At 54.6% G+C, this 16,568-nt stretch overlaps 1 protein-coding gene across 5 annotated transcripts in view; it reads left to right on the plus strand.

Moving 5' to 3' along the window:
- The window catches only part of FBXW11 (F-box and WD repeat domain containing 11), a 98,035-nt gene extending 85,080 nt beyond the window's left edge, over nucleotides 1-12,955 (plus strand). For all 5 annotated transcript variants that reach the window (XM_037127919.2, XM_037127920.2, XM_037127922.2 and 2 more), the window contains 5 exons: nucleotides 1,065-1,183; nucleotides 2,527-2,637; nucleotides 3,378-3,456; nucleotides 4,482-4,667; nucleotides 10,517-12,955. In XM_037127919.2, the coding sequence (XP_036983814.1) occupies nucleotides 1,065-1,183; nucleotides 2,527-2,637; nucleotides 3,378-3,456; nucleotides 4,482-4,643 (471 nt within the window). In that variant the 3' untranslated portion in view covers nucleotides 4,644-4,667; nucleotides 10,517-12,955. The remainder of the gene's footprint in view (nucleotides 1-1,064; nucleotides 1,184-2,526; nucleotides 2,638-3,377; nucleotides 3,457-4,481; nucleotides 4,668-10,516) is intronic.
- Nucleotides 12,956-16,568: the final 3,613 nt, after the last annotated feature.

Genomic DNA, 16,568 nt, shown 5'->3' on the forward strand with positions numbered 1-16,568 from the left:
TTGTAGTTTTATTTTACTTTTTTAAAATGCTCTTACTTTGACGCACAGGACAATTTTAATTTTGATGAAGTCCTTTTGAACAGTTTCTTCCTTCTGCCGATGTGTTGTCACATCTAAGACACCATTGCCCAATCCCATGTCACAGAGATTTACTCCCGTGTTTTCTCCCGAGAGCATCGCGGTTTACGTTCTTGCACCCCAGTCTTTGATCCATTTGGAATCAGACCTGCATGGGTGGTGTGAGGTTCCCGTCACTCCCTGGCCTGTGGATGTCCAGCTGTCCATTCAACTGCAAGTGCAGCTGGTAGTGACTCGGGCCACTTCAGTCGCGTTGTGTCTCCTGATTTGGCTGGTAATTCATTGTGTGTGTGTGACATCTACGTCGTGCGGGTGGTTTCACGAAAGAGCAACTGTTTGTTCCACGTGGACAGTGTCGGGCTCTGTGTCAGCTGGTAGAGCTGCCCAAGACACTTCTGGAGAGAGGCGGGTGTCAAAGGTGACGCTTATGCACGTCGCTCACATTGGGCACGACGTGGCCGCCGGCAAAACACAGGAAGCGTGGCCCAGACTCCTCCCTCTGGGCAGCCGACCGTTCGCACCACCCAGGAGGGGTCCTCTCTGTGACAGGCGCAGGGTCTGGAGCCCCACGGCGCCCGCGGGTTTCATCCCAGCGTGACCGACCGCTCAGCAGCCGAGACCTGTCTGCTGTCCAGTCCGTCCCTCAGCCGCCCACCCATGTCTCATGGTCAAGTATTTTGATCGTCCCTAGAAGCTCTGGTTTTCTTTTTTTTTTTTAAGGTATATTGTGAAAGGACTTCTCTGCGTTCATTCTTTTAAATAATGCTGATTTGGCCCTGGCTCGTGTGGCTCAGTGGATTGAGCACCAGCCTGCAAACCAAGGGTCGAGGTTCGATTCCCAGTCAGGGCACATGCCTGGGTTGTGGGCCAGGTCCCCACCAGGGGGCGCTCGAGAGGCAGCCACACGTTGCTGCTTCTTCCCCTCTCTCTAAAACGACATAAACCCTCAAAGAAAGGAAATAAGAGACACTGCCGGTCTGTTGCAGGTCTGGAGCACGAGCACCTGCGAGTTCGTCCGCACTCTGAACGGGCACAAGCGAGGCATTGCCTGCCTGCAGTACCGGGACCGGCTGGTCGTCAGTGGGTCGTCGGACAACACCATCAGGTGGGTGCAGGCGGGTGCCGCCGGAGCCCGGGGGTCCGTGCCCCTCTCACTGTTAATGCTCGAAAGGCCAGTCTTTGGGGGGCTTCAGATGAGGGAACGAGTCTGTTTGGCTCTGCGTACTGACGTGGGTAGAGTGTGTATTCTCCCAGGAGTCCCCCGGGACACAGCTTCCTTGACCTTGGCACTACCCAGGTTCCCGATACCAGCGCAGCTCGGAACGGAGCGTGGTCCAGCCTGGCTCTGCTGTCCTGTGCCCTGGGCTCCTGCCTCCCGGCCGGGGGGGAGGGGGAGGGGGTGCTGGGGCGGCTGCTTTGTCGGCCTCTCCCGGGACTGGGTTACAGGGTCATCTCCTCCTGTTTGGTCCCTTGTTCTTCCTAACACCCAGTGTCCTTGCTTTCTGATCAAGATAACCAGCCTTAAGCACTTCGTGTCTCATTAGAGCTTGCCTTCAGTATCTGCTTAACTATCCCAAGTCATTGTCACCCTGTCCCAGTATGTGCTGGTAGCTTTTTTAAGTAACCAAACTGCCTAACATTTGGGCAGAAATTAAGATTAGGCTCGAGATTATTTGAGAAAGGGAGGGTGGGGCTCTGACTGCTGTGAGGTTTCTTTTAAGATATAAAAGTTGTCAGTGCTGAAATCTCGGTTCTGTTGTGTCCGTCACGCTGTGCGTTACTTAGTGTTTCCGCAGCACACGGCCCACAGCTCCCTCGCCGGGGTCTCGGGGATGGCACAGAGTGGCAGCGAGGTGCTGTGCAGTCTGCCTGTGCGCTGGGGGCTGCTGGTGGGGAGGCCGAGGGAGTTCGTTACGGCGTTTGTTGCCTTTGTTCTGTGCGTGTTAGATTGCTGCGATTTCTTTTTTGCAGATAATGTAGAAAAATCAATGGTGACAGAAAATGTTTTATTTCCAGAATTGTTACACGAATCCCGTGCAGAGAAAAGGGCTGGGTGTGTGCTCGCATTCTGGGGCTGTGGTCCTACGACCGTGCGTCCAACCAGCCGCACAGCCCGGACGCCCAGTGCGTGTCTGGGAAGGGGTGTCCCCGGGCCTCGTGGACCCAGGGCTAGAAGTGCCCGGGCCGGAAGTCTCTTACTTGTTGACCTTGTTTAATTAGTAATACACGCATGTGATTTTAAAAGTTTCAAAGTATGTAAAATGAAACGTAAGGCTTCCTCCGAGTGAGTGCTTAAAAACACACAAGGCATGAGTGTCCACACAGATGTGTGTGGTGTGGATGGAAGCAAATTCCAGAGCAGTGCAAAGCACGTAAGGACAGGCGTGAGCAACATGGGGCAGTGGGTCCCGTGCGAGTGGCTGTTTCACAGACTGGTTTGCTTTCCAGGCTCTGGGACATTGAATGTGGCGCCTGTTTGAGGGTCCTCGAGGGGCACGAGGAGCTGGTGCGGTGCATCCGCTTTGACAACAAGAGGATCGTCAGTGGGGCCTACGACGGGTGCGTATGTCCCCTCGCAGGTGCCCGGCTGTTGTAGCGCAAGAGGGGCAAGTGCGCAGATGGAGCCACCGTGTGGGGCCGGGTTCCTGTGCTGGGCGGTTTCTGTGGCTGATGGACGGCCGGCTCATGGCACCGCTCAGCCCCGGACCCCACGGCGACATCCTCCATGACCCCGAACGAGAGCTTTTAACTGATGTGAAGGCAGCGTGGCGTGGGTTGTGCGGGAGTTCAGTTATTTGCCTTGAGCCTTAAACCAGGCGTGGGGTCTTCCTTTTTTCCTTCCAGTTCAATGGTAAGTTTCCTTCCCCCTTTTGATGAGTCGAACAACCTCTTTTAAAAGCCTCGAGGCTTCTTAAATGAGCAAATGGCAAGTGTAAAGCCTTCGAGACCTTGTGTGTACTTCACAAGCCGGTTCGTTGGCCTGTCGACACTCCTGTTACTGACTTCGGACGTCTGCCTTGTTGGGAGGGAGGCACCCACAGGTGTTCAGAGGCGGCCCTCGCTTCTGCTAGCAGCACCGCCCCAGCCCCCCGGGGGCGTCTGCCTTAAAGCACTTCCTTACAATTCCAGCACCTCAGAGAATGTGTGGGTCCTTCTATTTCTCAAAATTAATTGGTTGAAAGGACTTGTACGATAAGAACACAGTTCCCCACTCACTTTGACACTGGGTAGTTCAGGTGCTCTCAGCAGTGTTTGAAGTGTTGCCTGGCCCGCTCACCGCGCTCCGTTGTCCTTCCCAGGAAAATTAAGGTTTGGGACCTGCAAGCTGCTCTCGACCCCCGCGCCCCGGCAAGCACGCTGTGTCTGCGCACACTGGTGGTAAGTGGCTGTGGGGCGGGGGCGGGGCTTCCCTGTGCTGGGGTGGCCGCCTGCACACAGACCCGTCCGCGGGGTGTGTCACCGGCAGCCTGTGTCCCCAGAGAAATGCACTGCGGGGTCATTTTGTTCTGCCAGGGTCGGAGTCTCCACATCTCACTGCAGGGGGCTGCTCCCCACGAGTGTTCATACCACTCGGGGTGCGAGGGCTTCCTCGTTCACGGGGGCCACGTCCCCGCAGAGCAGAAAGGGTTTCCTCCCGTGGGTGCGGGGGGTTCCTGATGCGGGTGTCTGGCTGTGCCGCTCTTCTGTGACAGCGCGTGTTGGGCTGTGACCGAGCAGTTCCCCCTCCTGCGGTCTGCGGCCTGTGGATCATCACTTCGACCTGCTGCAGAACTTAGTTTTGAACTGTTAATGTTGCCGAGGAAGCTTCACCAAGCACATCGTTCTTAACAGTCTGCTTGCTTTTGTTGTGCTTTTGAAGAGATAGTTGCTCAAAAATACTGATAGATTTTTCAATAGTTTTACCTTTTATTTCCATATGTTCGCTTCTCACATGCCTAGAACATGCAGAACTACAGTTAGGGCCGTTCTTGTTTTCTTCTCTGTCTTAACGGGCATCGTCATTCCTGGTGTGTCACCGTCGTCCCTTTCGGTGCTGCCTGTTGTCAGAGAAAGTCCCGAAAGTCCTGATCACGTTACTGTCCTGGCTCTGGTTTCGACAGCATTGTGCCAAGGACGGCTATTAAACATCAACATTGTCTGCCTTTCTAAGACCCTTTGTGATACGGTCACAGTTCTTTGTTGTGTTAATGAACCAGGATCGAGGGCACAGGAAAAGGCCTAGCAGGAAAAGCAGCGTGTTTGTTCCCGGGCGGAAGGACAGGGCCCCGTGAGCTCAGGAAACTCGGATTCGGGAAGCCGGGATGCGTCGCAGCTTCCCCACCGGGGCCACGCGCCTGATGGTGGGAGAGGAGGGACTGATTACCCAGGTCTCGGTTCATTCACCCCGCCATTCTACCTCACAGGAACATTCTGGACGTGTGTTCCGGCTACAGTTTGATGAATTTCAGATCATCAGCAGCTCTCACGATGACACTATTTTGATTTGGGATTTCTTAAACGTGCCTCCCAGCGCCCAGAGTGAGACCCGCTCGCCCTCCAGAACGTACACGTACATCTCCAGATAACAGTCTGCGCCCCACCCGCTCCAGGTGAGCTGTCGGGGGTCACCTTCCAGGGGGCGGGGGGACGGCTGTGGTTAGGCTGCATGTCTCGGTGATGGGGACCCGGGGGTTCATCTGTATCGGGTGCCCCCTTCACAGAGGGCTGGGGTGAGGCTGGGTCTTTATGGCCCAGTTCAGTGAAGTCTGCCTCGGAATCCTGTGTGTCGTTGGTTTTCGTATTGACAGACGAGGTTGCTCCTGTTCCGGAGAACTTTGTAAGTAGTTTCTCCTGTCACACCAACTTAACGCCAGAAGAGTCCTCTGCGTTGGGGTGTAGGGGTCTCCTTTTTCTCTTTCCTGTCCTTCACTTCTGTCTGTAACTTAAAATCAGAAAATACCGTAACCGACACTCGAAATGGCCTGCCCCGCCCACTGTTCCCTTGAAGGGTCCTCGGAGAGGGGGTGGGTTGCGAGAGCCCCCACAACTCGCTCCTCGTCTGCACAGCGTTCGGGAAGCAGAGCCCCTCACCCGTCTCTGGGAAGACTTGGGGGCCCACAGTGGGGCACACTTGGTAACGGGGTGTCCAGCCCGGACAAGTGAGAAACCTCCTTGGCTGTGTCCTCGGGCCTGATGACCCTCTTCACTTGGGGTGCATCCCCAACTCTGAGAATCTGCCAGTGAGCCAGTGAATTCCATGCATGGCTACCATTGTAGAATGAATGTACCTAAGGGTAGCGGTGTATGTGCGTACGTGCGTATGTATGCGTAGGAGTGTGTGTGTGTGTGTGTGTGTGATGAGCACAACTCATTTTCATTGAGGAGCATCCCTAACGCTTCGCCGCTTTCCACCTGCCCGCGTTTCCCTGCCCGTTGCTACCGAAGCTGTAAGGACGGAGCGCAGAGTTGACGGGAAGGTAGGGATTGTTTTTTCTCCCCACGACAAGCTCCGAGAAGCTTTTTTTACACTTTTAAATACTTGAAAAAATGAAAAGACCATTTCACAACACATGAAAGCTGTATGAAGTTTAGGTGCCAGTGTCCGTGAACCACGTTGTGTGGAGCACAGGCGTGCTCCCTTGTTCACGTGTTGGCCGTAGCTCTTCCCGTGCTCCGGGGGCCCAGCTGGTGCTGTCGACGGAGCCCGTGTGGTGGCCCGGAGGGTCCTGAGTGTTCATCTGGCCCTTTAAGAAAACGTTCGCCGACCTCTGGTCTTGCCCCCGTCCATCCACTAGTGACGGACCGAGGGTTCTGCAGCCGGATGGCAGACTCGTCTTTTCTTCATGCTCTGTCTAATCAGTCGTGGCTGGCGGGGCGCTTCCTGTGGAAGGACTTGGGGCACCACGAGGGTCCCAGATGACTCAGTGCCACAGAGAGTCGGCTGTGCCTGCCTGCCTGCCCGTGGAGGCCAGCCACTGCAGTGACCAGTAAGCCACGTACATGGTCACTCTTCCTGGTCTCGCGTGGGACCGCACTGCGTCTTGGGATTGTAATCAGCCCCCCAGCTGCTTTCTCTCTGGATAACTCTTCAGTCAGGTGAAAAGCCCCTGGGCGGGACCTGTGCATGTACTGAGTGCAGTCCCCACGCTCACTGGACGTGGGGAACTGCAGAGGAGGAAGGCGAGAGTGATCGAACGGTTGCTCCCCCCCCTTCCCAAAACGCCCGAGAACACAGGGAAGGAGGAGCGGGCCCAGACGAAAGGCGGTTTCCCTGCTGCTCTTTCCTCTCCCTCTTCGGCCCGGCTCCCACCCTGCGGCCAGCCAGGGTCGCGTCGGCCGCCCTCTGCCTGACTGCACCCTGCTGTCCGCAGGCCACGGTTTCCTCGCAGAGCTGCCGACGGGTTCAGCGCCTTCCTCTCCCTGACGGAGCTTCGTTGAATTCCTCCCCGTACAGGCGGGTAGTGCAGACGCCCCCCTGTTGTGCTGCTCCCACTGGGGAGATGCGCCCAGCGCTCCGCCGTCCCCTCCACTTCCTGGGACTTAATTTGGGGGTTGGCGCTGGCACGCTGTGCCGGCCTGTCTCCCTCACAGGGCGCCCGTCACCGCAGCCCAGTGTCAAGAGCAGTGTCTGCTGTACTCCAAGCGCTTGTTGCTGTCTGTTCGGCAGGTGACACCCAGGGCAGGCAGGCCGTGTGTGCGCACTTTTTCCTGGGCCACCCAGGCCCGTGTCCCTATTTAAGTGCAGGTGAAATTGCAAAAAACACAAAGAGAACTCAGCAAGACTTTGGAACCAAGTGTCTGGACCGGCCAGTCCGCTGCCGAATATAATCTCCCTCCACCAGCCCCTCACCGCCACCAGGCCTCTGCCGCGGGTTCCTAATCCACTTCACCGAGGCGTGATTCGTGTGAAGCACACTGCCCCAGTCCGCAGTGTACCGCGCAACGACAGGTCTTTACAAACGCACCCACCCCGGTGACGGCCGCACAGTCGAGATGAAAACGTTTCCAGCGCCCCCAGAGGTTCCCTCGTGGCGCCTTCGTAGCCCGAGCCTGACCCGCTGCGGCCTAGCAGACCCCGCCCTGCGCCCCACCTCCAGGTTGGGCTCCGTTTGCGGGGCCGACTGCCCGGGGCCCTGCAGCTCTCCCAGTGCGGCCAGTGCGACCTGTGAACTTTGTTTTTCATTATATTTTCATTGAAATCACTTGGATTTTAATTGTATTTAATTGTACTTTACGTAAACTTAGTTCGGTGCAGCCAGTGGCCGTTTGTGGACCAGTGTCTTTCTGGAAGTTTCACTTTCCACTTGCACATCAGGTCTCTGCTCCACGCAGAGCTCGTTTCTGTGGGGCGCGGGGTAAGGACGCCGCAGCCCCTGTGTTTGTGGGGGTGGCTGGTGGCTCCAGCACCACCCGATGGAGAGACGCTCCTCTCCCCTGAATTGCTCTGGCACCGCGGCCGGAGCCCAGGTGACCCTTCACTCGCACCCTGCGTCTTGATGCTCCCCTGCCGAGTGGCCACGTGGCCATCCTTCCGCCAATGCCAGGCCGTGCAGTGAACCTTCCAGCTTTAAAAACTCTGTCTGAGCTGCTCTGGGCCCTTCAGGTTTTCACGTTCGGGTTTGAATTAGATTGTCAGGTCCATGTGGTGACCGCGGCGGCAGGGGTTGGGGCTGTGTTGACTCTGAACACCTGTGTGCGGAGCGTTTTCATCTCAGCACCTGCTGAGCCCCCGCCCGTCAGCACGCCCGCCTCTCTCTCCTTCAGTTTCTCCTCCGCAGTGTTTTGCAGGGTTTTTCTCGAAGTCTTGCACACCTTCTGTTAAGTTTATTCCATCCTTAATTGTTTCTTTCATAAACATGTTTCCTCCCTGCCTCACTTTAGCTGCAGCCGGCCTCTGCTTGAGTCTCCCTGGGCGGGGAGCACGTGGCCCGGAGCGTGGGCCCGCAGAGCTGTGACTGAGCTGCGGGGTGGACAGGCCCTGGGGCCGGGGGCCGGCGCACCCTGTGTTCCTTGGGTATGTGTTGGAAGAGGCGAGTGGTGAAATTCCAGACACCCAGACCGCCCCTCGCCCCACACACGTCACAGGTGAACCGTAGCATGTGGTGGATGGTTGTGGGCTGGCAGCTTGTCCCCGTCGCGCGGAAGGGCCCGGTTCCAGGTGCGTTGGGTTGAGGGACGAAATGGCGATCAGTGGCGCTGCTTCTGCCATCGGCCGAGTGGAAAGGAGCCCGGTGTGGCCTCTTCCAGGCCCTGCACCCAGCCCGGTGTCCGGAACGGCCGCCGTGTTACGACCCACGATTACAAATCAGTGGGAGGATCTTACCTGCTTTTCAAGCAGCACAAGTGGTGAAACCTCAAATGTGTTTGTCTCTTCAAAGTAAATTACTTTTGACAACCTTGGCAGTTAACTTCATCGTTTTTATTGCTCTTTTCCAAATTCTTTTCATTTATTGTAACATGAAAAAAATTATTACCATGTGATGCTGTAGGGTTGATGCATCATGAGAAGCACTACCCTGATGATGATTTAACCTTGGAGTAAAATCCTCACCCCTGAAACATTAGGTAAGAACACCTCTCTGTCGGGAATCCTAGCCACAGATTTATTTGCCAAATCATTTTTAAAATTTTCTAGCTCCTAAGAGCTATAGATACAGGAGTTCTCATTTTTCTTATAACCAGACATTAAGATCATTTAGAAAATAAGGAAAAAGAAACAGATAAATCAAAAGAAAAATAAAATTCTATTTGCAGTTCACCATTGTTAACTCTGCTATATATATCCTTTCAGGCTTTTTAAAATGCGGCTGATGACCACACGTTTTTCAATATTTTGTTTCTCATTGTTGTGAAATTGTTGCATGTCAGTAATGTCAGTGTTTGCCTGAGTTGTCACCTTAACGGCAGAATAATATTTGACTGTTTGGCTGTATCCTGTTGTTATATATTTGGTGACCCCCTCCCCAGCTTTTAGCTGTTATAAAGCACATCACTGATCTTTTTTGTGTGCTTTATTTTTTTTAGCTTAATCTTTGCCCAACCCTTTGACCTTTAGTTAAAATTCTAGAAATGTCTTGAGTGTCTGGGTGAAAAGACAAGACGTGTGGAGACCCTGCCCCCCCCCACACTGAGGCGAGTTGTCCCCCGGAAGGGCTGGATCGGCCCACCTCTTACCTCGGGGTGTGCGATGGAAAGCATCCGGGTGCCTCTAAGATCCCTCGTGGGGAAATAGTGGCAAATGCAGTTGAATCTTTCTTGGACGCATTGAGAAAGCTTACTTGAATTCTTGATATCTGTGAATGCTGACACCTTTTAGGAATGTTTCCCTTAAAAAAAATCAGTCTTCCCCTCACTCCCTCACTCCCACCGCCCCAATAGAATTTGAGACCTGTGACTTTTAGGTCTTCTAGATCAGTGGTGCAGTGTGGCATTTGGAAGGGGTCGTGAGGCGAGTGATTGTGAAATCGTTTTAACAGAATGTGACCTGGATGGAGTTTTGAATGGGAAACCTCAGCCTGCATCGCGGTGATGAGCCTCGTTTCGCAGATGTTCTGTTTAGGGGTGTGCGATTGTATTTACACACGTGGGTGAGTGTGGAGATCGTGATTGAAACGTGTGCCTGACTCAGTCGTGGTCAAAATATCTGGACCATTTGAAGGTTTTTTTTCTCTGTACTATCATCCTTTTATTAATGATTCATTTCACAGAGAGGTAGTTTCTGATGATTAGCATTCTGTGTAGAACAGTTACTTTGTACTTTAGCCTGCTTTTTTTTTTAAAAATAACTTCTTATTTTTGATTTAGGTTGTTTTTTTTTTAAGATTTTATTTATTTACCTTTAGAGGGGAGGGGAAGGAGAGAGGGAGAGAAAATATCAATGTATGGTTGGTTGCTTCTCATCATGCGTGCCCTACTGGGAACTGGCCTGCAACCCAGGCATGTGCCCTGACTGGGAATCGAACCGCAATCCTCTGGTTCACAGGCCTGTGCTCAGTGCACTGAGCTACACCAGCCAGGGCCTTAACCTGTTTTTGTCCACAGCGATAGTGCCTTCAGGAAGATACGGGACAGGCGCTTGTAGGTTCTGAATGTCCTAAAAGGTGATGCTAAGTACAAAAGGTGACATTAAGCATATTTTGTTAGAGGCCTACTTTTTGGCAGCCGCACTGAAAGACAGCAGGTTGTAGGCTCGGGCATCACTTTGAACTTCCACTCTCACTGCCGTGCTTCATGGTCTGGTTGGTGGTGTGGCTGTACGGGTTTGCCCCTGACAGGGTGTCCGTGAGGGGAGGTGCACACGACACCTGGCCTGCAGGACACAGAGAACGGCCGGCGCCGACCCCTGGAGACCAGGCCTGGGTGGCGTGCGCAGTGGTGCGTGCCTGTGGGTGGGCCGTGGCCCGTTGCTCCCGGTCTGCCCCGCGTGGCCGTCGTACTCACGTGGTGTTTTTTCCTCCAGGGTCTCCTAGTCTTGAACTACTGGCTACATGGCTACCAAACGCCTGCGGGAGTTCTTCACGGCTGAGGCGCGAAGCCGGAGCTGGTTCTAGACGCTGGGTAGATGCAAAGCAGCTCACTCTTCAAGCACCGACCTTTCCCACCTCCGACTCCGGCCTCCAGCTCGGGAAGGACCCCTTAGCCTCACCGACTTCAAGCAGGACAGCAGCCCACCCTCCCCCGTCCGTGAAACAAACTGAACGCTTCCCTGTAACTGGTCCGTGTGAGCGGAACACGCAGCCTGTTCTCCGGAAGTAAATTGACGGTCAGGAGAAGACTTGGCCTCTAATTTATGTTGCTTTGCACTTTGATCTGATACTGAGAAACAGCATCCTTTGGTGAAGTTTTGGGTGCCAAACACCTCCCCAGAATGCCCAGGGCTTTCCTGTGCAGGAGTCCCTCCGACCTTCCACGTCACTCCGCATTGACTCGTGGGGGGACGCGCGGACTGGGGGGAGTTCCTCTGGGTTGTGTTCGTGACATTTTGGGGTTACACTTCCTTCCCGTACCATTTCTCTTAATTTAAAGGACTGTAAGCCAGGTTGTATTACCTCCCAACCTGTAACATAGCTCTTTCTTTCGTTAACCGTGCTCTGTGCCCCAGCCACCTCCCGGTATTCGGTGGAGTAACACCTTTACACATGTGCTCGCCTCCTAATTTAAATCCCGTATCTGCATGTAGATAAAATGTACATAACAGTTTAACCTCAAGGTGGCTGGAGCCAGGGCCCCGTGCCTGAGACACTAATTCGGAGTGTGTGCGCACGCAGCCGGGGGCCGGGCTGCTCTGGGTTGCCTAGGAACCCTCCCTGCAGTGTTCATACGGTGTTTTCTCTCGTCATTGTCACGGTGTGGGTGCGGTGTGTGTTTTTACTGGGAACCCTATTTTCCGGTGTAACTTCTGAACTCCGACACGGACCGTTGTACTCGTTGTGCAGGACGTACAGCAGAGGCACCTGAACGTCACTTTTGTTTCCTCAGACGCACTCCCGAGCCCTAGCGGTCACGTCCCACAGTGTTCGTTTGACTTCACGGTCCACACCATCCCTCTGAGCGCTAGTGACCCCGGGAGGGGAGGACAGGGAGGCCCGTGCGCACCGGCCTCACCGGCCTTTGGGCCGGCCCTGCCCCCGAGTGGCAGCCCAGGTGCCAGGTGAGGCTCAGGGGCACGTCCTGAGTGGAAGGGTCTCCCGCACGGTGTGAAGCCTCAGACTGACAGCTCCCATCCCCGTCATCCCTGGTGTCCCTTGCTGCTGTGGGCCCGGCAGGTCCTCAGCGCTCCGGAGGCTCTGCAGCCTGAGTGTGTGGGCGGCGCTGCCGCGCTGACCACGCGTGGGAAGGGCCTGGGCAGCAGCCGGCGCCCCCTTCCCTCGCCCGGTATCAGGTGTTGATTCGCCCCTCGCCATTGTTTCCAAAGATCATGGGTGTCGGTGACGTGTTAAAGGACCAATGCGAACCTCCTGTCAGTGCGCCTCTTCCCCTGGAAGGTCACTCCGCTGCCGCAGGCAGGCTCCCGGCTCACCCCGGGGCCTGGCGCTGTGCACGGGTGTGTGCGTGCGCGTGCGCGTGCGTGTGCGTGTGTGTGTGTGTGTGTGTGAGAGATCTGTTTATCGGGTTGGCTTTGCTTTTCCCTTTTCTGAATACATCCTTCCCTCCCACGTGACTGAATTTCTGTTTGTGAGAAATTGAGCCTCACAGTGTAAAAAGCTAGGCCTCCATTCGTAAGGTGGGTGCTGTAAGCTTGGCAGCGGCCGTGGAAGTGACGTGACTTTCCACCGCCCGTCACCTTACAGCTGTCCCTGCGGACCAGCGAGGAGAGCCCGGGGGCGGGCGGGGGGAGGCCGTTCTGGACGAGTGGGCTTTCCGTTGTTGTTTTTGCATGTTCAATATAAAAGTTCTCATTCCTTGGGAGATCATGGCCTACGAATGTGCACACACCCTTTGAATCGTGCCTACTGAAACTATAGCAGGGGCTTCAGCACCCAAGGAATTCCGACCTTCTGGGATCATAGTGGAAATTCCCAGCCGTACTCTGGGCTTTATTTTGCTAACCCGTAATGAGCAAGTGTAAATTACTGCTACATTAATGTTTTAAAGCACTGGGGTAGTCTGATTCTAACTTGTAATTAATTATGTTTGCCAATTATCTGTTTGAAATAAATTTGTGTCTGAACAGCTATTGAAGCTGTTAAATTGTACAGATATTATTCATGACAGCTTTGTACTGTGGAATGTGCTTAATAAAAAACAAAAAGTTGACCTTTGTCCAATAAATTGCTAAGTAATGTCAATAAATCAAGTATGAGTATCATGCAGTACATCTAATCTGGCTTCGTGCAATTGTTACTTCAGCTACTAATCCAACGCCAATACTCTTTAAATAAAGTGTTGCAATACTCCTAATGTTCTGTTAAGAAATTTTTCCAAAAAAACAACAAAACCCTGTCGTGTGCTATTAGTAATTCATTGACATACAGTTAAAGTTTATAGACTTAAAAAATCATCTGCTCTGTAAAATGAGGTTGAATGCAAACTGCCTTTGGCCTGGGACAACTTGTAAGGCAGCCGCTAGTCCGTGCCCCGGGGGCTTTCCTGGCCGCCGGCCCGAGTGGCTCGGGGCCCCTCCCCAGTGGAACCCGCTTCCCACGAGCCCCACCTTGCAGCTGCTCGCTGCTTCACGTCTGCAGGTTCACACCTCACTACTCAAGTCCGAGGTGGGAAAGAACATGGCCTGGTCTGCAGGGCTCTGCTCCCACAGCCCCGAGAGGCGTTTTCCCGACAGCTGGACGGCCCCACATTCGCCCACTGATTTGTTGCTGTGCACTTCGGGGACGAAATTAGAGTATTTCTAGACAGTATTGCCCCCACCCATTTTTGTCGTTAAAAGTTTTAAAAACATGAAATTTGCATATAGTTAAGAAAACCAATGTACAAACCATGAAAAGGGTGAAAGCGATTTTCTGCCATAACCCTAAGTGCCCAATCAGGGTTAACTAAGTTTTCGCATATCTTATCATGGATAATACTCTAGGATCTGTGCATGTGCCTGTATGTATACATTTGTGGGCCCCCCCCAGCTTTTAACATGAATGGCTACACCTCCTGTCCCTTGCTTTTTCATCTGATACTCCTCAGGACATCATGCCATGTCAGTACATGTGATTCGATGTCATTTTTTGTCCACAGCTGCGTAATGTTTGGTTATAAGGTTGCACCGTTAAGTTATTTAGTTAGTTCCTTGAGGGTGGACAATTAGGCGGCGTCCTGCCTTTTACCCAGGTCTTTCTGTCTCTGCTCGTGCTCGGCAAGGTAAGCGTGGTGATTTGGGCTGACACGTAGCAGGTGTGCGAAGACCTTCCTGCACCCCTCTGATCGCCTCCTACCCTCACGTAGCTGCTGTTTAGTAAAGACTAATTTTCTTCCTCGGTAGGTGAGGTGTTACTGCAAGGAACTCACAGCTCTGAATGCACCCCATAATAATGATGGAGGTTCTGGAGGACTTGGATCTGTAACCAGAGGCCCGTGGTGCTTTGCCACATCGGCCAATTTATCTTCCCGCTACTACGGAGAAGGGAAGTTGGGCTGGAGAAGGGAAGTTGGGCCGTCTGTGCGGCCCTGCTGTTGCTGATTAGCCATGTGACTACACCCCCTTTTGGGTCCCAGCGATCGTGTGTGTGAAAGAAGGTTTCACTCCTTCAAGTCCTGGAGGGCACACGCCCCGACTCCAGGCACTGTGTCACCTTGCAGAATGGAGACGTTTTCTAGAAAGGTGAGACCCACGTTATGTAGACACACACTTTAGAACAGTTGGGTGTTTTTTTTTGTTTGTTTTTTTTAAAGTGAATTGTGGGGCACCAGCTTGCCATCTCTGAACTGACGTGATCTGAAGCATTTATAGTTGTGGTCCGCGGAAGCATGGTGCCCGAGTTCGGTGACCGAAGTCTTGAATCACAGCAGTGATTTCTGTCACCTGTGACAGAGTGGCCAGCGCACATCGGTCAATCAGTCAATGCAGGTTGGTGAACGTGACTGAAAGGGGGAGGCGTTTGAAAAGACAGGAGGGGCCAAGAGCCCGTCTGCAATCGCTGGGCACCCAAACCAGCTGCCTGCTGTTCATTGGACTGGAATTGGTTTCACGTGAGGCAGGATTTAGGCCTAAAATCACGAGGTCTTCCGGACGCAGAGAACTCTGGGAGCCCCCAGGGCTCTGAGCTGCAGCTCGTTTCCTTGCTCAAAGCTGGGCCGGAAACCTCAACAGACGTCCGTGGGATGACGGAGTGTGTGACCGTCCAGGTGTTGACCTGCCTGAAGGTGAGACGAGGCACCCGCACACCCGAGAAGGTGTGTTAATACCGGGCTCGGGGAAGCTGGGAGGGACGAAGCGGGGGCCTCCGTCCGCAGGGGCGTGCCTTAGGGACGGCTCCCAGCGCTGCTCTCACGCCGTCCAGGGAGGGCAGCGTAAGTTCCCCCCACCCCGCCCTTCACCTCCTTCAGTCCAACAGGCCCCGCCGTCGTGGAGGACTGTGGTTCACTCCCAGACACCCTGCAGCCCGGGGTTGGGAAGGAAAGCTCTCGCCACGCTGCAGCCGTGAGACCACCCCACGGGGGTCCCTGGTCTGCAGGATGGTGGGAAAGAGCAGGACTCGGGCCGGCACACTTAGCTCGGGTTGGTGTCCTGCCACCGGACAGGCAGCGGGCTCCGCGGCGAGAGCGTTTCCCACCCTGAACCTGAGCTTCCTCACCGAGGAGGTGGGGTTAAATGACGACCTACAGGGCCTGGCGCGTGGTAGGCACGTGGTAGCTTCTATGGTGGTTAAACAGATGGGACAAAGTGTCTGGACCAGAGAAAGTTACCAGGGTCAGCAGGGTCCAGGGTGGTGTGGGGTGAGACGTTTACTGTGCTCCGGTGGCCTGGGGCTGGTCTGAGCTCAGGGGACAGGCAGGAGCTGACACTTGGTCACCAGCGAGAGCCTGTCCCAGAGAGGACGGAAGTTAGAGACCAGGACCTGGGCTGTTCAGTGAGCGAGTGGGAAGGAGGGAGATGGACCAGGTGAACAGTGTTTATACCAAGTTATGTTTGTTAACTTGTTATTCAGAATCATTCAGTTTTAAAAGCAGTCAACTATCATTCTCGGTGCGTTTCTGGGAAGGGATTGAGCCCTCTATCTGCCATCACCCTCGATGAAGGAGGTCTCCAAAGTGGACAGGAGAAACCTTCGAGTCCTCGGGGTGTATGCCGGCCGCAGGGCCCGGGGTGATGGGCGGTGCAGGGAAAAGGGCGGTGCCCTCACCTCTCCGAGCTCCGTGGGCACGGAGATGCCAGCAGGCTCCCCGAGGAGCCAGGCCTCCTCCTGGCCGGCCCCCTTGCCTTAGCAGACCCTCTGCACATCTCCTCCTCCCACTGGCATGTGTGTTCGCTGGTTATTCATAAACGAACATGGTGAGCCTTCAGCAACGCACGAGGCGCGCAAGGAGCTGGGCAGGCTGGGTCCCTGGGGCCGCCTGGGCAGTTACTGGCAGGCTTTAAGCTGGGAGTGGCCAGGTAGGGAGCTAAGTGTCAAGATGCCGGAGAGAAACGTCCAGGTCTGGGGAAGACGGAGCCCGGGGCGGTTTGGAGGGGTGCTGCCTCAGCGTGGAACTATGGGACTCGGCAAGGGGCTCCGAGGGACAGTTTAGTGGGTGTCTCCCAGGCGCCACAAGGTGGCAGGGCTGGGGGCAGGGCTGTGATGGGAAGAAGAGCCCGCCCCTGCTCTCAGGAAGCTTACATTCCGGAGGAGAGGTAACACCCAGCATGGCCAGGCATGCAGGAATCTGCGGGGTAAACTCGGGTTGTGATAAGTAAGGGTGTGAACAGAGACTCAAGGCAGTGGGTGGCGGCCACCTGGGGCACATTTGTGCCAAGGTGTCAAGGACAAGCAGGAGCCAGCCGGACAGTCCCAGGTGGAGGCCAAGGAGGCCCAAAGGCCTCGAGGTGGGAATGCCCTGGACCAGAGCGGCCTGAGGGCGCTTGGACC

This window comes from Artibeus jamaicensis, unplaced genomic scaffold (genome assembly GCF_021234435.1).
Source record: "Artibeus jamaicensis isolate MK-2021 breed Jamaican fruit bat unplaced genomic scaffold, CSHL_Jam_final scaffold_3151, whole genome shotgun sequence".
In the NCBI taxonomy this organism is placed as follows: Eukaryota; Metazoa; Chordata; class Mammalia; order Chiroptera; family Phyllostomidae; genus Artibeus; species Artibeus jamaicensis.